This window comes from Fundulus heteroclitus, chromosome 3 (assembly GCF_011125445.2).
Source record: "Fundulus heteroclitus isolate FHET01 chromosome 3, MU-UCD_Fhet_4.1, whole genome shotgun sequence".
Taxonomy (NCBI): Eukaryota; Metazoa; Chordata; class Actinopteri; order Cyprinodontiformes; family Fundulidae; genus Fundulus; species Fundulus heteroclitus.
In genome coordinates, this window is record NC_046363.1 from 41,122,392 (window position 1) to 41,150,384 (window position 27,993).

At 39.6% G+C, this 27,993-nt stretch overlaps 2 protein-coding genes across 4 annotated transcripts in view; one reads left to right on the top strand and one right to left on the bottom strand.

Moving 5' to 3' along the window:
* The window catches only part of LOC105922701 (C-type lectin domain family 10 member A), a 512,726-nt gene that overhangs the window by 49,566 nt on the left and 435,167 nt on the right, over positions 1-27,993 (bottom strand). The window lies entirely within an intron of this gene.
* Positions 5,256-27,751, top strand: nt5c3a (5'-nucleotidase, cytosolic IIIA). Of its 3 annotated transcripts, none has more exons than XM_036135409.1 (8): positions 5,256-5,474; positions 21,891-21,989; positions 22,132-22,201; positions 23,181-23,313; positions 23,390-23,479; positions 23,561-23,723; positions 25,521-25,721; positions 26,179-27,751. In XM_036135409.1, the coding sequence occupies exons 1-8, from the start codon at positions 5,337-5,339 to the stop codon at positions 26,278-26,280; spliced, it is 996 nt and encodes a 331-aa protein (XP_035991302.1). In that variant the 5' UTR covers positions 5,256-5,336; the 3' UTR covers positions 26,281-27,751. The 3 variants fall into 3 exon arrangements, with proteins under 3 accessions (XP_035991302.1, XP_035991304.1, XP_035991303.1); XM_036135411.1 differs by lacking the exon at positions 5,256-5,474 and adding an exon at positions 9,460-9,635; XM_036135410.1 differs by lacking the exon at positions 5,256-5,474 and adding an exon at positions 20,156-20,260.

Genomic DNA, 27,993 nt, shown 5'->3' on the forward strand with positions numbered 1-27,993 from the left:
AATTAGATTTTATTTATATAGCGCCAATTCATGAAACATGTCATCTCAAGGCACTTTCCAAAGTCAAATACAATCAGATTATAAAGATTGGTCAGAAAGTTTCCTCTCTAAGGAAACCCAGCAGGTTGCATCAAGTCTCTCCAAGCAGCATTCACTCCTCCTGAAAGAGCGTAGAGCCACAGTGGACAGTCGTCTGCATTGCTGATGGCTTTGCAGCAATCCCTCATACTCAGCATTAGGGGTGGGCGATATGGAGAAAATCTAATATCACGATATCTTTGGGCTATATCGCGATACACGATAAATATCACGATATGTGCAAATAACCTTGAATAACAAATGTTTTTAGCCAAATAGTGCCTAAAGTTACATTGGCATATCTCATATTAACGTGTCATTTTTTAATGTTTGAAAACTTTATTGCAAAATAAAAATGTATTTAAATGTTAGATTTTAGCCATTTTTTAACCACAGCTGCACATAGAAGCTTTTCACAAAAATTACAATATTGTCACATTAAAGCTCTTTCGTGGTCAACACTGAACCTTAAAAACAGAACATCCCAGCGGCCAAAGGGAACACCAAGGAAAAATCTGACACAAAATAAACCTGAAATAAAATGTGCTCTTTTGTGCTTAAGACATATAAATCTGTATAATAAAAATGTGACAATCCCAAAAACAAAAGCTTGTATAGTGACTATAAAATCAACTGACCAGTCGCAGCTACAAATACAAACATCCATCCATTCATTTTCTAACACGTCTATCCCTCATGGGGTTCGCGAGTGGTGCTGGTGCCTATCGCCAGGATTCAGTGGGCGAGAGGCGGGGTGCACCCTGGACAGGTTGCCAGTCCATCGCAGGGCAACACAGAGACAAACAACCATTCACGCACACCTAAGGAGAATTTAGAGAGGCCAATTAACCTAACAGTCATGTTTTTGGACTGTGGGAGGAAGCCACAGTACCCGGAGAGAACCCACGCATGCACAGGGAGAACATGCAAACTTCATGCAGAAAGACCCAGGGCAAGGGTAGGACTTGAACCCAGGACCTTCTTGCTGCAAAAGTGCTACCCATTGCCCCACTATGCAGCGCAAATACAAACAGAGCAACACTATTTACAGTGGTTTTATTGTACACAGATTTCCACACTGTCCATCAGTAAATTAGTACGAGGGGCGGAGCTAGACATTCTCATCATCAGGGGTTTAGCCCACAAAATATTTTATCATTATGAGGGTAATTTGGTACACCAAAAAAAAAATAAAAAATGTATGCTGTTGATGTGGTTGCAAAGTTTAATATCTAAATTTAATATAGGCCTTTACATATCTTGAAGTTCAATCTCCTGTTCTTTAATAGTCATAATAATAATACATCAAACTTATACTGCATTTTTTTTTTTTTTACCAACGCTCAAAGACGCTTTACAAAACAACTTTTAAAAACACAGGTTTTGAGATGTGATTTAAAGTTTTGTAATGAGTCTGAGTTCCTGATGTTTGGGGCTGTGAGCTCCAAAGGGTGGGGGCATGTTTGGTGTGGGTGATGGGTGTGAGGGGGTTGATGTCTGCAGAGTGGAGGGAGCAGGAGGGGCGGTGGGGTTTCAGGAGGTCAGTCATATATGGAGGGGCCTTATGGACAATCCATATATGACTGAGTTGTGCGTGAGGAGAAGAAGCTTGTCCTGGATGTGGCATTGGACAGGGAGCCAGTGAAGCTACTGGAAGACACGGGGTCATGTGTTTTCTCACATGTCTACTTAGTTGTTCTCTGCCACTAACTTTGTTCTCATCTTTACAGATGTTCCTGAGGGTGATCCAGTCGGTTCCTGTTCCATCTACACCAGCATCTAAACCGTTTTAACTCTTTCCTGTTTGCTGAATTGTTGGGTCTCCAGCTTCTGATCTGTTACATCTCCACTTAGTCTAAATTCCAGCTGTCCACCTTTTGACGGGGACATGACGGTGTGAGCACATTAGCTCAGAACAGCATTCTCTTGACTGACTTCTGTTTCTTCTGGAATTGTGAACTCTTCTGTGAGTTTCTGTCTTTGTACAGCTCATGCAGACCCGTGGCTGAGAAATCAAACAAAGTGTGCGAAACCGTTTTCCACTCTCATGTAGATATCAAGCATAAGATGGACTTGGTTTTAAATTTGAATTTCAAATGTTCTTCAGTAAGACTCACCATTGCCCTTTTCTCTCTGGGATCATGTCTTGTAGCATGCTGGCTTCTAATTTTTTTGACTTGGTTGTGAGAACAGGCAAGATCCTTGGAAGGCAGATCCTTTAGCTATCAGGCTCCTCTCCTGCGGAACCAACTCCTAGTTTTGGTCTGTGAGGCAGACACCCCGTCTACTTTTAAGACTAATCTTAAAACGTTCCTTTTTGAGAAAGCTTATAGTCAGATCGACTCATGTTACCCTGAGCTACCTCTATAGTTATCCTGCTATAGGCTTAGGCTACTGGAAACCATCTGTCATGGTGCAGCTTTGTCTGCTGCACCATGCAGATATTCAGGACACATTTTCACCTTCCATACAGCTCCGGTCCCACAGTTCAGTAATCAAGTACACCTGTCAGTCACTAATCAGCCAGCACTCAGCACACCTGTCAGCCACCCTATTTAAGCTCCCTGCATTCAGTCCTCCCCTGTCGGTTCGTTCTGTTACTACTGCTCTTTGCTTCTCACCTCATTCAGCCCGAAGTCCCTTCATCTCCGCCTGCCTGCTGTGGTTCTGGTTCTGATCTCACTCTGGTCCTGCAAGTATTCTCCCAGTTGTACTGCTGGTTTTGCTGTTGGTTCCCAAGTCTCCACTCTGCTGTACTGCTGGTCTTGCTACCTCCGTGCTCTGGCTCCGTCCTGCTTGCCAGCTCCAGCCACTAACAGCTTCCTCCAGCCTGGTCTGAACTCTGGTCACCATCCTCCACTATTCATCATCTTCAATAAACACTCTTTAAACAGAACTCTGAGGAAACTGTCCCCTTTATTTTGACAACTGTAAAATACAGCAGTACATGTGGACCGATCACTGTGTGAAACACTGAGTAACTGTGTCAAAAGGGAACATCTTCTCCAATGATCATCTTGCTTCATCTCCTTCCTTTAAATCTGCTGTTGCAGCAACAGTGCAAACTCAAAGAACAAAACTATACCAAAAACATAAAGACGCTGAATCACATGTGGTTTTTTTAAGCTGATGATCCTGCACATCCAAAGGTTATTGCATGTCATAAAAACTGTACTCAACCAAACAAATCAGCAGCAAGAAGCAAAACAAGGTAACCTAACTCTCCACACCTTCACCTGGACATGCTGCCATTGGGAGGGATTTCAATACCACATAAAATGGACGAGGCAATCAGTATCGCCGGATGGGATTGCTGCTAATTAATCAGTGTTGTCCAATCTACCGAATATTATTTAAAAGAACACCAGAGAACAGCTTTGAAGGCTTTTGTTAGTGGAAACAATGTTTTCGCCCTTCCTCCTGACCGAGTTTGGCAAGAGCTTGATCTTCCAAGTGGCTCCACTTATCCAATCATATGCAAGGCTTTTTGATAAGGCCCCTCCTTCTGAAATACATCTTAAATGGAGCGATCCCAGATGGATGTGTGCAGCTCTGCTCTGATGTCCTAAAACTGAGACATTTATACACCTCTAAAAATAAAAAAACTGTACTTTCTTGCTTAACAAAAATTTTATCTTTGTATTTAAACAAGTTGAAAAAAAGCATTTTATTTAATCTAGTTCTGAAAATGTTTTTGTTGTCATATTAAGTCACTAGGATAATTAATCTATTGTGTTATTGGGGAAAAAATAATTAATTTATTGACTAATAAACTATGACTAAAAGATTGCCCCTGTAGCTACAAGCTGGGATTGATCTGCAAATGTGAGATGTAGACCGTTTAGTACCTTGTAGGGCTGGGAAATATAGATTTTAAAAATATTGTGATTTAAAAAAAAGAGATATAACATGATACTATATTGTTCATATCGATGCAGTCTATGTTGGGTTAGAATTATACTTTTATGTATTCCAGTGGGTTAATTATTTATGTATTTATTGTTAATAATTGCTTTTATGAAAAGAAAAACATATTGAGATAAATATTGTATATTGGCACTCAGCCTATATTATTTTTGGTCCATATCACTCAGCCCCTGTGTCTTGTACACAATACAACATTTTTTAAAGCCTAATAATTGTCAAAAATTAAGAGGGTATCCTTGTCAAGAATACTGCAACAAATGATAGGACTGAGGGTCCTTATTGTCTCTCAGTGGGAAAAAGTATGTGGACCACCAGCAAAGGCCAAATTTTTAAAATAAGAAAAAATACTGAACAGTTTATTGTAAGACTCACTGTTGTAATGTTACAACATCTCTGTTTCATCTAAAAACATGTTCAAATGTTTACTTTTTGTTGCCTTTTTTGACCCAGCCTTTGAGATTGAGCACTATTGTTCAGGCTAGGGATAATAAATTTGCATACAAGTCACAAACGGGGTCAAAATGGGTCACAAACTATCACAAATTACATTCATTTCACTTGACTTATCAAAAAAAAGTATGTAAAATGTTTTTTTCCCCCTGATTATTAGGACATCTAGACATACATATGAAATATTTTAAACACAACTTTCAAAAAAGCTAAATAAAGCATGTTTTTGTATTTGTTATAATGTCACAACGTTGGCAGGAAATGTTCATGTTATGCTGAAGGTGTACACATCTAGAAAAGTGTAATCTAACTACACATGATTTTTTTATATTTGACACAGTATACAGATACTGGAGGTATTCCAGTATCCCCCACTTTGCATTTCCCATTATATATGATGCAGGCAACATGATTGTTTAATTTTCATGATTTGTTCGCCATATTTAGTTATTTTTGTCTCAAAAATGTTTGTAGTAGAATAAAATGTGTACTTGGCTGGTGCATTAAAGTGTTTTGCTTGCAATGTTTAGGAGTTATTTTCTAGTTTTCACCCATATCCTTTGTTAAAGCTCACATATATACAGATTATTATTAATTATAATTATTATTAATATTATTATTATTATTGATGTACATCTATCTGTGGACTGTGGCACATTTGCCTCCCGATGGTTTTCAGACAACATACTGTAGAGACGTAATCGCAGCTTGTCATGACGCCGCGTACAGAGTAACCGCTCCCTTCCTGCATAGACGATCTTTGGCTCCGTGTGCGCACCGGTAGGACGGCGCATGTTGACAGGGGGGAAAGGGGAGGAGGAGGACCGAGGACGGGACTGTCGGTGCGGCGGGCCGGGTGAGCAGCAGCGCAGCGGGCCGCCATGGACAGGACGGTGGTGGTGAAGGTCGGAGCCGCGGCCAGCGCCAGTGTCTGCGTCGTGTTCGGCGGCGTGGCGCTGGCCCAGTACCTGGTCGCCAAGAAGAAGCGAGCGGGGAAGAAAACGAGGATCATCGAGATGGTGAGTTAAAGTAGTACTCTCCAACTGCGCTGTTGAACGCAGACGCGTCGATAAGAAACAGGAAGTGGGACATGGGCGTTTCAAAATAAAGCTGCACTGCCCTCAGAGTGCAAGGTTGCCAAATGTGTTTTAGAAACGAACTCAAAATCTTCTTTTCCTCTTTATCTGTTTTAGCCGACAAATATGGACATATACAAAAATAAAACGTAGTGACATGTCACAATTTTTGGTGCTTTGACTCGACAAAAGGCTAAAAAGTTAACAGGATGCAACGTATTGTCTCATTGCTGAAGTGGGTCTGGCTCTGTTAATTGTTGATTTTAAATCCTTAAATACATATGTTATATGTATTTATACTTTTGGAGATTGGATTTGTACGCTTCCACTTGTTTAGTTTAAATGCCTTTTAATTATTTCCCCCCTTTGCCTTCCACAAGTTAATTCCATCTCCTCTTATATAATTATTTTATTTCTCTTTTTGTAAGAATGCAAAGTGGAGAATCTTATTTGAACATGTAATTAGTTCTCTGCTCAATAAAGCTGTTATAAAAAAAGAAAAAAAAAGAGTGGGCGGTTGCCCCGGCAGATTACATTTATTCTGAAGACCCTGACCGGATATGAAACCACGGCTCTATTTTTTATCTTTACACTTTTAAACTTGGTCGAGGCACTGCGCCTGCGCAGCGGGTCCCCCTAAAAACAGTAGCCGCTCTCTAGACTCTAGAGGTCACCGGGCAGAATGAGCTGCATCCTCTCTGTTTCCTGCCACAAAGCCGCGGCGGCTGAACTCCTGGTCAGCAGTTCTCCCTGCGGACCGACGGCGGGCCGAAAATAATTAAAAAAAACAACAGCTTTTTGTGTTGCTGCGCTTCGCTTGAACGAGCTTCACGCAGGTTATGCAAGAATCTGCAAAAAACAAAACGTCCTCTGCGTTTTATAGATGCTGCATCCAAACAACCCTGTTTTTTTTTTTTTTTTATTAGGTTAATCGCCATTTCCCTGATTCTGAACAGAATCTGACAATGGTTTTAGTGTAGGTCCACCCACACGTGTGTACAAATATTAAACCGATAAAACCATATAAAATATGAGCAATTATAAATCGTCTTGCAGTTTAGCACTTTAACCGAAAGGCTAAAAACAGTGTAATATCTTTAAGACTAAGTGCAGGGTGATTGGTTCAAGGCACAAGCTGTCCACAAGCCCAAAGCTTGATTAAAATTTTTGTGACTTGACGGTTCAACAAGTTGAAAGTGCCAAACTCGATGGTGTGATGGTAGACTGTTCTCTGCCTTGGTCTCACCACGTTAATTATATTCTGAAAAAAAAAAAAAAAATGATATTCTGAAAATGGGAAGAGCAATTAGTACCGCAAGGAAATGTTTCTTTTTTCTCAAAAAGCTCCAGGTTTGTTCAGAACAAGGCAGCACGGCCCCATCAGATCTAATGTCAGCCTGATGCTTGCCCGCCTTTCCTGGCTTACGGTTGAGAACAAGTTGCTTTTTAATACACTTACGCTGTTTAAGTCAGTCATAAGCAGTAATGTTCCAGCTTTTATACATTCACAAATTGTTTTTAGTAATTCTGTTCATGATTACAACACTAGAGGTTCCAGTAATGGGCAGCTTGTTTTACCAGGTCCAAAAACCAACGCTCTAAGATATCTTTTATATATTGATCATTGCGTCTTTGGAATAATCCACCTCAGTACATCTGCTGCACTTATAGTAAATTATCTTTTAAAAAGAATCTGAGGAAAAAAAAAAAAAAAAAGAATCTGAGACTCCATTTGATGTCCTGAAGTGTTTTATTGGCTGTTTTATTAGATTTGTTCTTGTTTTATTGGCTGTTTTTATTCTACTTGTTCTTTTGTGCATTCTCTGATAATTTCTAAACTACGGTGTGTTTGTCTGTTTGCAATGGCAACAGTTAATGGGGATCCATAATAAAAATTACAAATTACATTCTGGAAAAGGGTAGGAAAAAGTAAAGGGAGCTAATTCAATTTTCAGCTCTATGGGGTTAGTTTCCTGCCAAAACCTTGCACACAAACAAACATGTTACACACAAATGAAACTTGTTTTACAAACTGTCCTCAAATGTTGCATTTAAAATATCATTTATAAATTGTCCCAGAGTACAAAATGGTCTCTCCTCGCCTACGAGGTGCTTATTTGTAGGGCTGGACAGTATAGAAGAAAAAGCATATCAATAAAATAGAAATCATATTGATCGATATCGATAATGTTCAAACAAATTTAAAACATATCTTAAGTGCAGCCCTGGCCATTTTAAACTGTTGCTTAATGACTTATTTTTAGATACAGACACAAACACTGAATTCAAACTCAACCCTTTATTCAACCAATGTTTTACCAAAACTGCAAGTTTTTGAAAAAGTGCGTGCTCTCTGAACTCTTTGAAGTGGAGGAAGCGCTCCTGGGTCTGCGTTGTGATTGGCTGGGAGGAAGTAATGACTGTAATATTAACCTACATGGCTAGAATGCAAAAGGAAGAAAAACGTATTCTATTGAAATTTTTACTGACCCTTTTTTCTGTCATCGATATACATCTGTCGATCGATACATATTGTTATTGAATTATCGTCCAGCCCTACTTATTTTCTGTGCAACATGTTTATTTTTTTGTGTGACGTTTGGGCAGCAAACTGACCCCATAAGGGCCTTCTTGTCTGTCATATTGCAGGAGTACCAACACAGGGACGTTCATTGCAAAACAGGATAGACGTATTTGAGTTTTGTTTGTGAGATCTGGTCTGAATAACCCAAACGACAAAAATTGTGCCAAAGTGGTATCAGTAGCAGGTCGTCATCGTCGATCCAGGGTTATTGACTCCGGATGAGTGTGTTTTAATTTAAAACGTGTTGATTGAGTTACGGAGGACCAATCACAGCAAAGAGACAGCTGGCTGCAAAAAGACATGAAAAATTACAATTTGTGCTGATATGTAACTCTCTGGGCAACAATCCCGACTCTTAAATCCTCTTTGCACTAAACTATCTACAGAGATAAAAATGCTAACTGTCTGCCTTAAAAAAGTTAAAGCTATATAAAACATTTATACAAGTATGAGCATAAATCTTTTCAGACGCAGTAGTGGATTGAAGACGAATGCTTTCTTCACTCAGACACTCCATAAATGTCTTTTCAGAGCGAACCGTTTCATCTAAACAGAATCAGGGTTCATTATTCATCTTATCAGGTAAATAAATACCAGTGTTGTTCTTGCAGAAAGTAAAGAGGTAGCGGTGTAACTTTAAAGGGAGAAAATAATAACAGACTGTTAAGGTATTTCATTTTTTAAATTTTCTAATGACATTGATTGGTTGAGACACGGTGCTTTCGTGTTCTTGATCTCCAATATGGCTTCCAGGTAAAAACCAGCTTTGCGATACTGTAAATCTCAAAGGGAACCTGACGTTACCTTGATAAGCCACTAATCCTGCTTTGTAGTACCGGTTCCAGGTTGTGACCTCCGGATGTTGACCATAATCTCCTTTGTATTGCCTACGTTAGGCAGCCGATTGTTGTCCCTACAACAATGGTTGATCATCTCCCCATGACTCTCACCGTTAAAGACAAATATAATGCACATTTAGGTTAGTCATATTTTTATCGGGTTTCTTGCATATTTTCCAAGACAAGATTCTATACTTTTTCGGACTCAAATTAGCAAAGTTATTTTTGAGCTAGGGAGCTAAATCTGCAATCAGGAAAACCACAGAATGGATGGAGGGAGTGAAGGAGAAATGGTTAGAAGAGTGGATAAACAGATTTCAGACAGATGGAGAAGCTGATGGAGAGTAGAAAGGATGGATTAATGGATAGGAACAGGAAGGATCATACTATAATAATAATCATCTTTATTGTCATTGCAACATACATTCCAGTGAAATGTGTCCTCTGCATGTAACCCATCCCTCAGGGAGCCGTGGGCTGCCACTGTCCGGCGCCTGGGGAGCATTCTGGGGCTAATCCACCCAGAGTGGCAGTCTGTGGGAGTCCAACCAGGAACCTCGCAGCCTCTCCAGGACGCAACGCGCCCTGCTCTCTACCCACTAGGCCACCATTCCCTCTTGAACTTGAATTACAAGTTCGACACGTGGTTCATGAAACTGAGATGGACTGACGGGTCTCAGGGTAAGAACGACAGTGTGTTAATGAATCAGGTGGACACATGGATGAGGGATTGTAGAAATAAGACATTTGTGTCATATTTTAAAGTTACAGCATCATAACAGAGACAACATAACATGAAATATAGTTCTTAGAACTTATTTTATTACTTACCAAACATAATTAGTCCTTAAATTTAACATTTTAGAAGAGTTGGATCACATCATGTTGCAGAGCACCAAGTTAAACCTGACTACAGTTCAAACACAGACTTTCTCAGCAGAGTTCCTCCAGCTGATCTCCCCCTCAGTGGATGTCCAACGACTCCTTCGTGAGGATCACCTGCACTATTACGGTTTTGCAGCACCACCTCTAATACGGGTTTTCGTTTCTGCCGTACACTGATCACTGTGCTTTAAAAAATATGTTCAATCCCAAAAGTTACGTGTGAGAAATCTGCAGCTACTGAGTGAATCTCTTCACATCCTCGTAATCATGTTGTGAAAGCTTGTGGTTTATGCAGAAGGTCAGAAATTATTCACATACAGTTCAGACGAATACAGTTACATAGCTTTAGGCTTAGCAGCCCTCCTCATGAGAACTCCTTGAGTTACTGATAGCTTAAAGCATTTCAGAGTTTTAGGGAAGGGTACCGACTTTGGTAACCTGACTCCGCCAGATGGATTTGATCCGCATATCCATCTGGAAACCTTCAGTTGAAGTAATTTTGGGAAGGGGCGAAAATACTGGTTAGCTGATTGGCCTATGTTGGTGATAGACGGGCCAAATAAACCAATCAGATCAACGAAGCATATGACGTACTAACACGACAAGAGGAGCCAATTAATAGATCAAACTCTTGCCGAAACCAGTCGGGAGAAGAGCAAAAACATCTCCTCTGAGAAAAGCCTCCAGAGCAGTGTTTTGCTCTTCTTTCAGTGAAGAAATACTCTATAATTCCGATAAAACTTGCTCGATAGCCACGCTAACGCTAGTTTCATCGGCTGAAGCCGCCATGTTCTTTAGACTGAACTGTCGCGCTTCCCGTTGCGTCACACCGTCAACCCGCCTCAAAGCCAACGCTGATTTGACGTTCGTTTGGTGAACTGCTCCAAATTTTCTTTAAAGGAAAGTAGCCAGACTGATCTGCGAGTGAAACCTTGAAAGCTCGCGAGATCAGGATGGTCTCACGTGGCTACGACTTTGGTACTTTAATAGGCTACCGGGTGCCGATTCATGTAAACTCAAACCATGTTTCATTACCTTAACGCATCATTGTGACTCTGAGGAATCTAAGGAGTGGAGGATTTTCCATGCCGGACATGAACACAGCATTGCACGCCCAAGAGCTAGATTAAGTCAGTAGCTGCTGGTTCAGTAAACAAAGCAAGCATAGAAAATTTGAAAAGTGTGGCTCCACTTTTCAAAACGCGCTGCCGATTACGCTCGCTGCTGTATTTGAGGCGAAGAACAAACTCAGTCATGGGAATTCTTCTAATCTGAGGGAAGCGCCTGGTCACTGCTGCCAATTTAGCCAGATTTTTCGCTATATTTAGCGACTTTTTAGACCCATCCAGCGACCCTTTTTCCTAAAAAGCGATTAACGAAAAATCTAGCGACTTTCTTCTGTTATTGGCGACTTCCTGTGAAAGTGGCAATCTTTCTGCAGTTATTGTCCTGAGGCAGCGGAAAGTGCTGCTGTGAACTCGTTCACTTCTCTTAGCGCAGTCTCTGCAGCTTTGTGTTGAAATCTATTGTTTTTAATGTAGTTTTTTCTTTCTCTGAAACAGTTGCACTAAAATAATTCCCTGAATTTTACTCACACACGGCTCTAATCCCATATTCACCTTGTTCACCCTCTTCCTCTTATAACTGTGAAAGGTACCCATCCCTACAGATTTTATGTATTAAAAGAAGATTCCCCCCCCCCCCCCCCCCCAGTACCCTCTTTCCTGTGAAACCAGTAGACAAATGAAAATTGTTAATATTTTCTGCTTGAGTCTCTCCACAATATTATAAAATACAACTTTGGGTAGCCAATGGCATATTTATTCAACCAGTCTCTGTAAACTTCAAATTACTAAATAAAAATCTATAATCAGATATACAATAGAGTAATTTTCTCAAATCATGCTGCTAAACATTTTTACACTGGTGTGGACTAATAACTGGGATTGAATGAATGAAATCTGTATTTAGAACATGTACCACACCATGCCAGCTTAAAATCACGGTCTAACTTAAAGCTCGAATAAAGTAAGTAATCCAGTAGTGCTCTGATTGAAAAGCCGTCTTTCAGACATAAATGAAGACACATCTTGACTGACAGATAAAAAAATAAATAATTAAAAAGCTGCTTTTGGTTTATAGCAAACATAGACCCCAGATAACGAGTTTTCTCTCCAGCTAGTAATAATAATTACCGTCTTTGAGAAAAGGTTTTATTCTCAAAGCTGCGTCTGGCTAACATCTGCTGTTTTAGCAATGAGGTAACTTGGTTTTAGTGACTTTACCTCTTTGCTTTCCAAAATATTGTCATGATGCTTTAAAAAAAAAAACTGTAACCAAATATATTTACCGACATAGAGATCATGAGTGATTGGTACGGCACTAATTAGCTACCACTGATTCGTTTGCTCCATGTTGCGCTGCCCTAACCTGACTCTCACCAGATGGATGTAGCTCCACACGGCTCCACACATCCATCTGGACTCGCTGCCATTGGGAGAGATTTCAATACCACATAAAATGGACGAACCAATCAGGATCTCTGGGCAGGATTTTCGTAGATGTGATGCATCAGAGAAGCGACTCTTCGGATTCAGACAATGGCGGTTCGCAGCGAGGAATCAATTGGTAACATTGATGCTGCTTTATCTTCAGTGTTGTCCAATCTACCGATTATTAATTCTTTAAAAGAACACCAGAGAACGGCTTTGAAGGCTTTTGTTAGTGGAAACAATGTTTTCACCCTTCCTCCCGGCCGGGTTTAGCAAGTCGCTCTCGTTGGCGTCACTGGTTGGTTTTGATGTGAGTGGTTGAAGTAGCGCGTCAGTAAAGATGACAGAAAAGTGTTTTATCCAATCATATGCAAGGATTTTTGTTTAAGGTCCCTCCTTCTGAAATACATGGAGCAATCCCAGATGGATCTGTGGAGCTCTGCTTAACGAACTCCATGTGGTGAGAGTCGAGTTAGTGCTGCCCTTCTACACTATACACCGTTTCTCTGGCACATGTTAAACGTGGGCCCACGTCGGTGGATGTCTGTGCTGGGGGAATTTTTAATTTGGTTCATGGTTTTTAGTGCTCTGAAAGGTGATGTGTTTGTCAAAAGTTTTATTGAATTGGGGACTAATTGTTGAAAATGATAATAATAATAATCTTTAAAGCCAATTAGAAGCACCTTGTCAGTGAAAATTGTTTTTTTAAACTCCAACATCAGATGATTAAGCTTTTGAATCAATGTCAGAATGTCTTTAAAATTATTCAATAGAAACATTTGTTCAAAGAAACGGATGTTTTTCTCTTTAAATTGTTAATTAGCCTGTTTATCTCTCTCTTAAGTAGGAGTCTGTGCTGCAGACAGCCTTATTTAACGCAGTAGAAAAACTTTGTGTTGTACCATGTCTGTTTTTCCAGCATCCGCTCCCTGCAGTGTTATGGAAATCATTCTTGGTCATTTACGTTTTATTTGACGGCTGTGTTTGCATTTTGCACCGAGATGTGTGGACCAGACGGAGCAGTCTTTTGTTCTGATTAGATATGGATTAAAACTGATGACACCTTTCTGAATGTGCCTGTAAAACAAGTTTCCAGATAATCTGTGAGCGTGCAGACCTGGCGAGCTCGTGCTGCTGACTACTCCCTTATTTGTGCATGCCTTTAACTTGCATGTTGAATTACTTACAAAGAGTCAGTATGTTTACATGTATTTGTCACCGTCACGCCTGGATTTCTCAACTGTGGGACAATAAAGGTCTTTCTATCCTGTTCTGATGGATTCTCAGTCACACCAAGATGCAAACCAGGTTGATTAAGTTTAACACCTCGTGACTTTTGTCAGAAAACTGGAGAGTTTTAAGAATGAAAGTTAAATGGATTTTCTAAGCCCTTGACAGTGACTGGGGGGCTTTATTTCATAATTGATGGACTGCCATCGTTAATATCTTTACTGCAACATGTGGTTAGAGTAAAGTGAAACCGTAAACTCGTCCTGCACGATGCCTTAATGTTATCATCTTAACCAGGCCTGCTGGGCCCCTTTGGCAGCTAGTGGTTGGGAGCTGGATGTAGATTATTTTGGGTTGTTTTAGTCCTGCTTGCCAAGTGGGATTTGGTCATTGCAGTAAAATTTATTCACTTATTCTAGACATCAATGCTTATCTCTGTTATTTAGAGCTGGACTTCAATTTACCCCCCAGCTGCACTCCTGCTCTGTGGTTAATTATAAGAATCAAGCTGTTCTGGTTGTAAATGCTGAATAAACCAGCAGCTTCAAAGCTGAATGTTCTGTACTTTTTAAACAGAGGCTAGGCTAATTTAAAGAGGGGTTGGGAAATGTTTGGATCCTAATGTTTTATTTATTTATATCTAGATCTCTTTCTGGAACAATAAGTTGTGTTATTTCCACTTGCACAGAAGATCAATCTGACTGCAGGAAGAATTTGGAAACTTTTGGCAATGTTGTAGACATGGATTTAATGTCTTTTAAACTTTTTTTTTTCATGAGCTGGCAATTTGAGAAGACGTGAAACTGCTTGTTTTTAAAATTTGAAGCTTCAAGGGTTGGCACGGTCTCCCTGCAGGTTTTCTCTAGAATGCTTTATCAACAGGAACATATACTTTTTATCATCACGAACCTTGCAGCCACGAATGTGCGTAGAGCAAAATGAAATGAAATGAAACGAGTGCGTCCTTAATGCACCGGCTCCAACCATGACACAAACAGTCAGGAATTTTTACTTTTATTTGATCCGTTTATTTTATAACTTAAGTAAGAGATAAAATGGGCTTAGGCGACTGGTTTAGAGACGAATGGGAACATGTTCTCCCTGCTGCTGTTTCTCTGTTATCAGCAAGCCTCATAAAAACCACAAAGCTGCAGATGTTTTTGTACTTTAACAGTCAGAAGAATAGAAGAATTGGATTATTGTAGCTAAAGCCGTATCAGTAGTAGTTGTAATGCAGGGCTGTGCTGTATTTGGAAATAGTTTTACATTGCACTGACGCCATCAGTTGCAGTCCTTGTATTTTGCCAACTAATCTCTGACCTTTAGCATTTCGGCCACTAAAAGTTATATCAGGTGTGGTAATTAAGGGCCGAGTCAGTCCAACTGGCCTTGTTTGTTATTGTATGCGAGTGTGAATGCATGTCACTTAAAATATAATATTGTTTCGTTCCTTTTGCCTCAGAACTCGAAACAAGTCTCAGGTTATGTCATCTCTGTCTTTTTGCATTTCAGTTTCTCTCTTGTTGGACAGTAGAGAAAAAAACAATGATGCTCACACAAAAGCCATTATTAAATGTATAAATAGAGCCAACATGAGCCTCTGAATGCATTTAAAGCCCCATTTTATTGCAAAAATTTTGTATTTTTTTTTTCAAACAGTCCTGAACAGTTTAACTGATCCTGAAACGTTAAACAACAGTAGGTGGTGATTCTTCATCACTCATTTAGCCTCTAGGGCTACTGTTGTTAAACAATAATGCTGTTCTACACTGTTTTGAACATGTGAACAGCGCTGAATCATCCCATCTGTGTGCAACTAAGTTAATATTACATAAATAATACAGAACTGCTAAACATAGTCGAAGAACTATGTTTAGCAGAACATAGTCCAGCTAGGGCTGGACGATATAGAAAAAATATCGATAAAATAGAAATCATATTGATCAATATCGATACTTATCAAAAAATTCAAAACATATTTTAAGTGCAGCCCTGATCATTTTATGCTGTGGCTTAATGGCTTGTTGTTAGATAAAGAACACACAAACCTTTAAATTCAAACTCAACTATTTATTGCACCAACTTTTTACCAAAATTGTAAGTTTTTAAATAAGAAAGAACGCGTGCTCGCTGAAGTCTTTGAAGGGTGACATACCCGACTTCCCCATTCATGATGGCAGCTGCTAGAGCCGGACGATAATTCAATAACAATATATATCGATCGATAGACGTGTGGTGCAATAGAAAATAAAGGTAAATAAAAAATCAGTATAACAGTTTTCCTTCCTTTTGATTCTAGCCTATCATGCAGGTTAACGCTGCTGTTGCACCGGTGTTCCCGCTCCTAGTTACGGTTCTAAAGGCCAGTCCAGTAGAAATTTCCGTCTTGGACTTTAGACCGGCGTTGCATCCACGCAGTCCATTGCAACTGTAGGTATCACACACATTGCGATTTCAATTTCACGGTATAGTTAGAATAATTTTTTAGCGCAAGGTTATTTTTAGTGAGATCACCAGCCGATATTGGTAATAGTGATAAAATGCATATGCTGCAGTGGCATTTTCCGATGACGTGGTGCTTTTAGTAGAAATGATGTGTACAGCAGATCTAGCAGCCCTATCAGCACAACTGTATGTCGAAGGTGGATCTGATTAAAACCACAGTCCAGAAGTCAGTCGTCCCTCAGGCAGTCTGACACTCAGTAACCTTTGGTCCAACACCAATTTACCTGATTTCATTCTAGGACTTGACAGGCAAACATTTTTACAAGAAAACAAAACAAAAAACTGATCAGTCACCTTCAGAGAAACCGGAGTAATTTGAATTTATTTGCATCCTTTTTAGGTTTCTTGGTGTCCCAGCCGGCTTAGTTTTCGAGCAAGTTTGTAAAATCGTTAGCTCTAAGCTTTCCTTACGTGGATAGATCCATCACCCATGTCAAGCGACTTTTGAACCTCATTCTTTAGGATTTTTATTATCTCATTATCTTAAAGTCACATGATTATTGTCACTCACAGAACTGCTTGATTCCTAATATAATGTGTAGTAAAACTTATGATGTTGTCATTGCTTTTATCGAAAAGTATATATTTTTTTGCTTTAACAGCCAAGCAGATTAATTCAGTTCAACTGAATTTTATTTATATAGCGCTGATTCACAACAAGTGTCATCTCAAGGCACTTGCGATACAAAATCAAGTTAACCATAAATAAGCATTTTCTGACACATGAATTTCGGCTGCACAGCACATGGAGTTTGCATGTTCTCCCTGTGCATGCAGGGGTTCTCTCCGGGTACTCCAGCTTCCTCCCACAGTCCAAATACATGACTGTCAGGTTAATTGGTCTCTCCAAATTGGCCTTAGGTGGTTGTTTGTGCAGTGTGTCTCTGTGTTGCTTTGTGATAGACTGGCGAGCTCTTCAGGGTGAACCCAGCCTCTCGCCCAATGACCGCTGGAGCTTGGTACCAGCCCTGCTCCAGTAAGCAGATATAGACAGTGGATAAATGCATTTTTTTGCAGTATACTTGACTTGTTTATGTTAAAAAAACAAAAAAGCTAAATTTATGTTTTGTTTTTAAAGTTTTTTTTAAGTCAAAATACAACTTTGTTAAAATTTACAATTATTTTGCGGGCAGATGCAAAGAGAGCTAAATGGATCATTTGAGTATTTTTTTGTCGAAACCTAAACCTTCTAATCAAACTTACTCTTCATTGTCAATAACTTGGCATGGTGTAAGTTTCTCATGGTGTCGGTCTAGTTAACCATATTTACATAAAGATTTAGAAATAGAAATGTAAGCGAACGGCTTTATTTAAAGTACAAAATAAAAAATGATGCCTTTTGCATTTAACGTTGTCATCTATACCACAGCTGACAAAGAACATTCGTTTACCTTTATTTTTTAATTAGTCAGGCTGTCTGCTCATGTAGCCATGCTGCTCATGGCATAACAACAAAACATCTAAAGCAATTTTACCTGAGCACAACAGATAGGTTGGTTCCTTTATTTTTAACACTATCACTATATGGGCTTTTTGCCTACAGACAGCAGTAAGGTGTTCTCCCTGGGGAGGGGTAGCACGTCTCTACCTTGTGTTCTGTAGTGCCACTAAACAACTCTGGTCATTGCTCTTGCATGACCAGAGGTCATGCACGAAGAATGCTGGTCGATAAATGTCTTCTTTGTCCACAGAGTCCAGATTTCTGCTGCTGCCAGAATTCTTGTGCCAGAACATTGATGACTTCGTAAATAGTCGCCCTTATTGTGGCTCTGACGGGAGATTGCTGCTTGTCTCGGGTCTCAGATTTGTTGCTACTTGTGCTTCATACAGTCCCACTTCTCCCTCCGACAAAATAGCTAAGAAAGCTTCTTATAGTGCAAGAAAAACAGATTTTTCTGAGTTGCTGATAGTGGAGAATGTTTAAGGTTCAAGTTGAGAACCAGCCACTTGTTCACAGAAATCTGTAAGATAACATGTTGGGAGGAGGAATCGAACAAATCTATCGTTTAAAGATGCAGAGCTCAAGTAATTTTCTGCACAAGAAGGCTTTCTAGAGTTAGAATAGATAAACTCCATTGAACATGCTTTAGAAGACTTCTTGTTGTGTTCTTGGATGTTCCTTCAGTCAGCATGTAACTGCAGACTGGATCCTGACTTAAGGGAAACACAATCCTATTAGTTACATGCTCCGTATCAGACTCCGGTTCGTGCTAAATGTGACAAATTGTTTCTCACTTGGAACCGACTTCATTTACTGTATTAAATCTTTAGAAACAATTCAAAATTAAGTCTGATTTTTCCCAAACAAACTGGAATATTTCATTTTGCTTTATGAGGCTTCGCCGTAACAGTAGATGGGAATATATTTGGATGTGGGCCGTCCAAGTGAGCCGCTGTTTGACTTGATAACCATCGCTGCTCTCAACAAACTCAATAGAAACAAAGTTAATTTTTTTATATCTGCACAGATTTTTCCTTCTTTATGTTTTGATGCATAAATATACATAGATGTTGCACATTTCTTTTAATCTAAAAGATTAAAGGGTTATTTTATTACCTGTACAGTATTTTTTGTAGATATTCTTTTCCCATACAATCTCCTATGCTTGTTTTTTAAAATATATTTTTTTTATCTTTGTCTGTATCTGCATGCTTCCATTTACCTTTCACTTTGTTGCTGAAGTTCTCCAATGAAGGGCAAAAAAGGTTATTTCTACTCATGTGACTGACCGATATGTTAAACAATTAACAACTTTGGCCAATATCGATGTTACTGCTGATATATCGTGCTTCCCTAACTTTAATTAGGAGTTAAAGAAAAAGGATAAGTTCATAAAACCTTTGGTGTAGAGAAAGATATTAATATGGACAGGTTTTATTTAGCTAATGTCAGCAAATGTATCCTAAATCTTACCAACCAGAAACTACAACATCTCTTTAGTTCCTTTACTGATCTGTTCTTTAACTGATCTGTTCTCTAACTGATCTGTTCTTTAACTGATCTGTTCTTTTACTGATCTGTTCTTTTACTGATCTGTTCTTTAACTGATCTGACACGTCCCCTTTCTACACAATGAAACACAGCCAGGTGAGATAAGTAATTTTTTTTTGCTTAGGTTTCACGAGGCTCTGAAACATTAACCAGAAATTCACTGGCGCTGCATCTCTGCAGGAGTGAAAAGTTAAAGCCGCCACAGAAAGATAAGACTCTGAAAGTTATCTTTCTCTGTGTGTGTGTGTGTTCTTGTACTTGCAGCTGAGCGAGACATTTTTTTTTTGTGTGCTAATTTTAATATTGAGGACTTTGATGTAAAGATGCAAAGTGAGGACCTTTTCTGGTCCTCACTTTTACGCTGGGCTAGGTTTAGCACTAAGCAGTCAATTGGGTTTAGGTTAGGATTATGGTATTATCTAGAAAAGGTTGATAATGAGTAGAAGTCGAGCCGAGGTCCTCAGTAAGTATTTAAAACGAAGGTGTGTGTGAGAGTGAGACGTGCGTCAGGTGTGACTGACCTTTGTCAGAGCGAGCAGCCGGATGCCCATTCTGAAACTTAACCCTTGTGACCTCTCATGTGACTTCAGGTTATTTACCGTGTGTGTGTGTGTACTTGTCGCTGATTAAGAACATATTTTTTTACATTTTACCACCAAAGCAAGAAGTTTGATGCAACATGAGGACCTTTTTTTGGGGCTTAGGGGTTAGTTTTGGGATTAAGAGTTAGGGTTTGGCCATAGAAAGGGTTAAAAAATGAACAGAAGTCAGGGCAAGGTCCTCAGTAAGCATTTAAAACGAGGGTGTTTGTGTGTTTTTCACTGTGTGTTACAGTTGTGTGTGCTCAGCAGCAGGGCTCCTGAAAAGGGAGTGCTAATCAGTTTTAAAGGTCAGGGGTGGAATTACTGGAAAAAGTCTAGGTTACAAATGCTACTCCTAACACCGCTGGCCTGGTTGCCACATCTGTTTGTCGTCCACTGTGTTTGTGGACTTTGTTTGTGTGTGTGTCTGTGTGTGTGTGTCAGCTAAAAGTGTCACTGTGTTTGTGTGTTGGGGAGGGCTTATATTGTCTGATCAGTTTTGGTCAACACCCCCCGCCCCTTTCTTGTCTCCCCGCCTGTTTCTGTGGATATAAAAACCCCGCGCCGACACACAATCTTTTCTTCACTCTTGTTTTTTTTTGCAGAGCCACCAGACCCGAGGTAAGCTTGAATGTGCCTGTATGCAGCTGGTTCACTAACTCGGTGTTTGTTGGTTAGAGCGCTGACACTGAAAAAAAAAAAAAAAACAAGTTTATTATTCTGCTAAACTGCACCTCTATAATCTGACGATCCATAGCAGATGATATACGTGAAATGCAGCGAAATGTATAAACTATCATAAACATTTCCGATAATGCTGGTAATCTGTCGGTAATTACAGTTCTAAAACAGTAATGTTTCCAAAATGCTGTGAACTTTGCATCCATCAGCAGAGAACCCCCCCCCCCCTCCTCAAAGAACTTTATCTTTAGCTGTAAACAACCAGTTTTGCAAGGCTGTAAATGCAACATGAAGTTATGAAATTAGATGAGTTGCATTTCAAATTCCCTCGACTCAGCAGAAAATAACTTTCTGTAGTTGTTTTGACTCGGATTCTTCGTGACGTCTTAGTTTGAAAAAAAAAAAAAAGAACAACTTCAGGGCTATTTTTAACTTGTGTTCTGAGTTTCATGTGTCTTTAGGGTCAGGGTGATATACGGGGTGTTAGCAGGTCTAATCCTGATTGGCTGAGCTGGGTTGTAGGGTGGGTTGGTTGCTCTGGGGGTGTCTGCCATCTTGGATGTTTGCATTTCATCACATATTTTTAGATCTGCTGTACTTTTCCTGCAGCCCCCAAGGTGTCTGCTCTTATCTTTGGGTCTCGACTAAAAGAAAAAGCAACAAACAGTCAAGTTAGAAACTGTCTTTTAAGCTCAAATTCAGAATCTTCTTTCAGTTGAGTGACATAATGTTGCTAGGAAGCTTGGATATAAGCAAAGTAACCGATAAATTGAGAGTTATAGTGCAACTCAGTCTTTCTTGTAACTTAAGCTAGTTTACCAATCTAACACAAACAAGCACTTTTTCATTTGATCCACAACTTAGCTTTCAACGCACATCCGATACTGAAACTTGCAGGATTCCTTTTGCTTGTTTCTGCATCCACAGCCACAGGCTTCCAAGCAGAATCTGGTTGGAGAGCCAGGAACTCTCTTTACCGATCCTGGAGTCGTGTCTGAAACGAGGAACATGTTGTTCTTCTCCGGTTAATGGCTGCCGTGTAATATGACAAGAGCTTTAGCCGCTGGAACGTTTGGCACACCTCTTAAAGCAAAAGTAGACCACGACTAATGTTGGTGTACGCCTCTAATCCTTCACTCCAATCTTATTTATTGTACTTCTTCTTCAAGCTTTTTCTTCTTCTTAAAGAAACCGGGTTGTTCTTCAGTTTATTCCTCGTCACGATTAGTTTTTTTTTTTATATATGAGAACAAGAATCCAAATAAAATACACACGCATAATTTTTGTGTCCAATTCAAATTAGTTTTATATATGTATTTAATTACTAGATGTATTTATTTTTGTTGGCTGTTTTTTCTTTTATGTGTCCTGTCAGGTATAGTATATAGAAAAGCTGTTGCCTAGGTGTGCCAGGGCAGTTTTGTTTACATTTGAATCATTTGTTTATTATTAAAAAAACATTCCAGATTTTTCGTATCTACTCAGCATAAACGCATAAAAAAAAAACAGAAAATCCTTGTTTAGTCATATTTTTTTGTCCATTTCTCTGTTTTTCCTAATGGACCTCCAGATGCCTCAGTTTGAGAAACCCACGGTGCACATCAGGGACCCTGAGCGGGTGGAGCAGATCATCTGCGGCCTCATCAAGGGAGGAGCCTCCAAACTGCAGGTGCTTCATGAAATCCCGACAATCGCTCCACCTAAACCGCCTCGTTTGAAATATTAATGCTAATCTCCTTCTGATACAAACCTTTTTTCCCCTCTTCTCATGCCTGATGCTCTGCTAAGCGAAATACTTTTGAATGTTTCAGATCATCACCGACTTCGACATGACGATAAGCAAGTTTGCTATCAACGGCAAGCAATGTCCGACGTGTCACAGTGAGTGTTGCAGTGAGGTCATTTGGGACATTTCAAGATGTACATAAATACCGGTACATAAATACAGAACTTTAAATCAGGGGTGTCAAACATACGACCCGCCGAACAATTTAGTCCGGCCCGTTGGCTAAATGCATTATCATTATTCAACAAAAAATTTATTTATTTATTTTCCAGTGTCCTGTCTGGCAATGTTGCAATAAGAATTGTTGTCTTAATGCCAAAAAGAGCTGATCAGATTTGATTTTCACAAGTGGAGCAGTACGTCTTTTGCCATAGTGCTCCGCTTGATTTATGAATGTGAATAGTTTTATTATGATTCATGCGGGGAATATTTCAAATAATATGGACACTACAATGGGAAAGTAGGAGAGGAAAGGAAGAACAAAAAGAAAAAAAGAAAAGGTGAAAGATGAGATAAAAGAAGGAGAATGATAAAACAATTATTGAAAAAAACATGTACTTCGTTTAATTGAAAATCTGCAGTTCATATATTGTCCAAGAGGGGCGCTGTGTTTTAATCAGCAGATGGTGGCACTAAACTTCAGATGTGGAAACTTGATTTTAAATCATTTCTTAATTTTTATCTGTTTGATGTATTTTGTCATGCAGGACAGTGTTTTAAAATGTGAGTAAATGTTTTTTAACATTGTATAATCACTGTGATCAGTTCTAATGCATAATGCACAAGTAAATGTTTAACTGAGTAAAAGTATTGTTGAAATTGCAGATACTTTTCTTAAAAACGCTGAGGTTATTCATAATATATTGTGCAAAAGTGAAATTCATTTAATATAAAAATCAACAACAAGTCCCCTTTTATTAAGTTAGTTCTATTTAATTTGGCAATGAGTTTACTCGTGTGGCCCTCTTGAGATCAGATTAAGCTGAATGCGGCCCCTAAACCAAAATGAGTTTGACACCCCTGCTTTAAATGGAACAGACGTTTTATTGTTACTAATATGTTTTCCCTGCGTAGATATTATCGATAACTGCAAACTGGTGACAGACGAATGCAGGCAGAAGCTGCTGCAGCTGAGGAACAAATATTATCCCATTGAGATTGACCCTTACCTGACTATAGAAGATAAATATCCTTTTATGGTGGAGTGGTAAGTCACATCTGATCTGCTCATTTTGTGCACACCTCGTCTTGTTAGCCTCCCCTAAAGGCGCGTTTGTTCTCAGGTATTTTAAGGCCCACTCGCTGCTCGTGGAGCAGCGGATAGAGAAGGACAAACTGCCGGAGGTGGTGAGAGAGTCCGACGTCGCCCTCAGGTAACTACAGACGCTCAGCTGGAGCGAATGCGACTCGTTCACTGAATCAGACGACAGGACAAACTGTGCGTTTTGTTACAGGGAAGGTTACGAGCAGTTCTTCGATCGCCTGCATCAGCACGACGTGCCCGTCTTCATTTTCTCCGCTGGCCTGGGAGACGTGCTGGAGGAAGTCATCCGTCAGGCGGGAGTTTACCACTCCAACATGAAGGTCGTCTCCAACTTCATGGACTTTGATGACAAGGTAAGCGCTCTGTAAAGTACGGAGCCCTCTGGTCTGCGTGACCGGCACATTTCAGTTATTTAATTATAATTATTTTCAGTTATGTTGTAAAATGGGTTGCTTCTGACATTTGATGCGTTCACTAGTTTGTATTTGTTTGTTTTGTGTTTGTGGGTGAAGGTTGTAGCTGACATGTAACCCTGCTGCCTGTCCTGGCCAGGGCGCTCATGTAAAAGAGATTCTTTTAATCTCAAAGAGACTTTTTCCTGGTTAAATAAAAACATTAAACAGCGAAACATGAGTAGAAACGCGCCGGTCCCAGATTTGTACCAGTTTCTGATCTCCAGGTTTTCTAGAGCTTTGACCCGAGGATATGGTTCTCAGCCGAATTAGTACTGTAGTTTATAATGTTAGAAAACATTTCCTTCTAGCGTTCCTGCCAGTATGTTGCTAAGTATGTTTATTAGGAGCATAAATGACATCATACAAAGTGTTTGGCAAAAAAATCAGTTGCTGTAAAACAGTTTACTATTTTGAAATACGATACCTCTTTACAATAAGGGGTCGCCTTATGGATGGCTGATAAATATCTTATAGATTTGTTATTAATTAATCTGTCAATACTTTATAACGCATTATTAAGTGTTTATTATGCACTAATTAAGGGCAAGCCGGAGACAAAACTGACAATTTTCTTGCCAAGTAGCTTTTATTAAAGATTTCAGGCTAAGTTACAACCTTGTAAGCACAAACCGGTCTATTTTGTCGCTGGCTTGCCCATAATTAATGAACAATAACATTTAAGAATGAGTTATAAAGTGTTTAAGCACAATCGGCACTGACAATGACTGGCAATGACTACTAAGCACCAGTTTGTGTGTATTTCCTAGAGAATTTAGGCCTGTACCTGCGCATTTACCGAGTGCAGCCAATGTTTCCAACTCCATCGTTTTACGGACAGACAGGTGAAGCTGGCTCGCGATTAATTCGTTTCCTTATTAGTTTTACTAAACGTTTCCAAAGTGGCAGTGAATTGATGCTCTGGGGAAGGCCGTTCCTTGTCTAGTACAAAACAGCAGAGGTACAAATGAGTGAAGAAGCGAAATGTGCAGCACCTGCCACAGTCCAGCTCTCTGTTGCAGTCTGAAGGAGCAGCTGACGTGTTTTATAGGGAAAAGCAGTTTAATTATAAATATCTTTTGACAACTTTGTTCCTCCTCTGACTTCATTTTCAAAGACTGAAGACGGCTAAGTTTAGATCTACTTCCCTCTGTAACAAATAGTGTTGTACTTAATGCAGCCTGGTAGCTCCTATTTGGTGCATTCACTGATCAGGTTTCTGAGTTACCAGCTAGGCCAGGGGTGTCAAACTAATTTCTATATGGGGCCATTTTGGAATCATGAAGTCATTAAAAGGGCCACTTGCATGTGTAGAGACGATACTTTTCATTTCATAATTTCATTCCAGTTCACACAGTAGTATAAAAAATGCACGGTAACATAAAAGTAGCACCCTTAGGCCCAGTTTATACAGTTTATCTGCAAAAAAAAGTTGATATTGGGGTGAGTTACACTTACAGGAGGCACAGTTTTAGCCACTTTATACACTTTAAAAGGATATACGCCTTTTTTTTGGCTCTCGAGGGCCGAATAATTTACCTTGACGGGCTGGATTTGGCCCGCGGGCCTTGAGTTTGACACCTGTGATCTAGGCAATCACAAGTCGCCGCTGATGAAGCTGAAAATCGATTTCACTCACCAGCCGACTTTTCAGCGGATCTCTGAACTCAAGGGATTCTGGGTCTTTCTGTCCTGCAGGGAGTGCTGAGGGGATTCAAAGGGGACCTGATCCACGTGTACAACAAACATGACGGCGCTCTGCGCAGCACCGACTACTTCAAGCAGCTGAGGGACAACAGCAACATCATCCTGCTGGGAGACTCGATGGGAGACCTCACCATGGCCGACGGCGTTCCCAACGTGGAGAACATGCTCAAGATCGGCTTCCTCAACGACAGGGTAAAGCCGTTAATCACACATCTTATGAATAGTCCGGTCACTTCTCGTGGCTTTTATCTGAAAGATGTTTTTAAAAAGTCAGTTCTTTCCTTCTTTAGCAGTTTAAATTGTGCTTTAAAGCAACTTATTGAAATTACCTATAATTATTGACTGGCGAGGCTGAACACGTTATGTGGCAAAAAGTCTGTAAAAGTTAGCGCCGTCCTTTAATCACCTCAAGTATAAAAAAGGAAACTGAGTTTTAATTTTTTTTTCTACTTGCCAGGAGTTTATTCCCTATTCGAAATAAAAATATCAAAGATCTTTAGAGATTTAAAGCATCTGTTTTTAATTTAGGATAATCCAATCCTGATCTGATAGCATCTGATTTTTTTAATCAGTTTGCCCAGACGGCAGAAAAGCTTTGACACGGTTGTGCCTTTTCCTCTACTTACACGTTTTCTTGCCCTCTCTGCAGGTGGATGAGCGCCTTGAAAAATACATGGACTCTTACGACATTGTCCTCGTGAGGGACGAGACACTGGAAGTGCCCAATGCCATTCTCCAGAAGGTCCTGTAAACTCCCTGCTCTGTTTTCTCACCGCCTCCCCTGCAGCCTCGGGCCAACCCGACTCCTCACCACTGTGTAACTCCTCCACTCTCTCCGCATTCAATCAGCATCTTGCTCCGATTCTCTGCCCCTTTCCTCAGACACGGCTGTCCAACAGCATCAAAAAAAAAAAAGGATGTCCTGCATCTGAATGAGAACGGCTTGTCACGTTGTCTCCCCGGTCATCTTCTGATAAAAAGAGATGTGAGGGGGGGAAAAAAAAAACAAATACACGCTGTCACTCCATCCTCATGGCTTGCACACTATTGTTATTTCTGGAAGTATTTTTGGATATTGTAAAAGTTGCACACGTCAAACCAGCTACTAGCAGGCAGACGTAGCGTTGCGGAGCTGTGTCACGCCGACCTGGTGAGCGTTTCAACGTGAGCTGCGGGGGTTTTGGATCCGCTCACGGCTGCCGAAGTTAGTAACCCATAAGTATAGGAAATGATTTCCTCGAAAGCAACTTGAATGTCTTGGTCTGCTGCAGCGTGATGACGACAAACAGTGTTAGTGACGGAAAAAGAAGGATTCAGGTCGTACGAAATGAAACTCCTAAGATCTCAACAAACAAAAACAAGGAATTGCACTTTACATTCTTTTATGCAGAAGAATTACGTGTGGCTATAGCTTTTGATTTGTTGCCGGGAACATTCTTGCACCAAAAAAAAAAGCTATGTTTACATATTTATTTAATTCTAATGTGCTAATTTGATATCATTTTAACCCACAGAGGAGGAAGAAAACTAAGCTTTTCATCGTACGAAAGGACATATTCGTGCTGTTCTTTGCGTAACCTGTTTACCCGAACATTCTGCAACCTGGTGTTGAAGGTTAGAGACAATGTTTAAACCTGAAGCTGACCTCTAGTGGCTGTTATGTGGAATTACAACCGTGAAAACAGGCCTAAGCCTTCAGATTTGCTTGTAAATAAAGATTCTTATACTCATTATATCTGAGGCGTTTCACTGATTCAGGAGTAAACATAATATTCCTCGCTCTCTAACACCAAGTGTAAGACCTGTTTAAGTGTTTTTATCACGTTTTTTTTTTATTCTGTGCATTTGAGCACTACCTCTGGAATATATTTTTTCAGGAGATTCAAAGCTAAATTATCCGTTTTTTCAGCATGTTGTTTCCCTCTAAGTTGTTTGTGTTTTAAATGTGCTGCTATCACCTGCATGTTGCCTTTTCTTATCATAGTGTTTATGTCTGAGAAAGGAGAGACTAAAGACTTATTTATCATTAAAACGGGGAGTACTGTCCTACTGTATATGTGGGAGTTATATGAAAAATGTATATTGTTTTTCTGCTTTTGAGATATGTTCTGACTTGGGTGTTTTATTGTTTTTTTTTAAAGCTTATGGCTTTATTTGATGCTGTGAAAATAAAAACATGCAATAAATTTAAAGAAGTCATGACTGGATCACAGACCGGAATACCAAAGTATGTTTTTTTTTTGTGTGTTTTGTCTCTTTGAAATGTGGATTGATTGAATGTAAAGAAGCTGTATTTTTTTATATGTTGGGCTTTCAGGCAATCTGTATTTTCTATTTTAAGATCCTAAAATTCAGGATTACAACATAAAAATATAGATTTTTATAAAATCTTATTTTTTTCTGTAATTTAGATAAAGACTAAGGCTTTTGTGTCAAAGACTTTAAATATGATTAGAACATAATC

What these genes read in the sequence shown, in the direction of transcription:
- nt5c3a (XM_036135409.1), top strand. Translation starts at nt 5,337, where the DNA reads ATGGACAGGACGGTGGTGGTGAAGGTCGGAGCCGCGGCCAGCGCCAGT. An exon ending in GAGTCCGACGTCGCCCTCAG is followed by an intron (nt 23,480 to 23,560) that starts GTAACTACAGAC and finishes GTTTTGTTACAG; the next exon opens with GGAAGGTTACGAGCAGTTCT. An exon ending in TCGGCTTCCTCAACGACAGG is followed by an intron (nt 25,722 to 26,178) that starts GTAAAGCCGTTA and finishes CCCTCTCTGCAG; the next exon opens with GTGGATGAGCGCCTTGAAAA.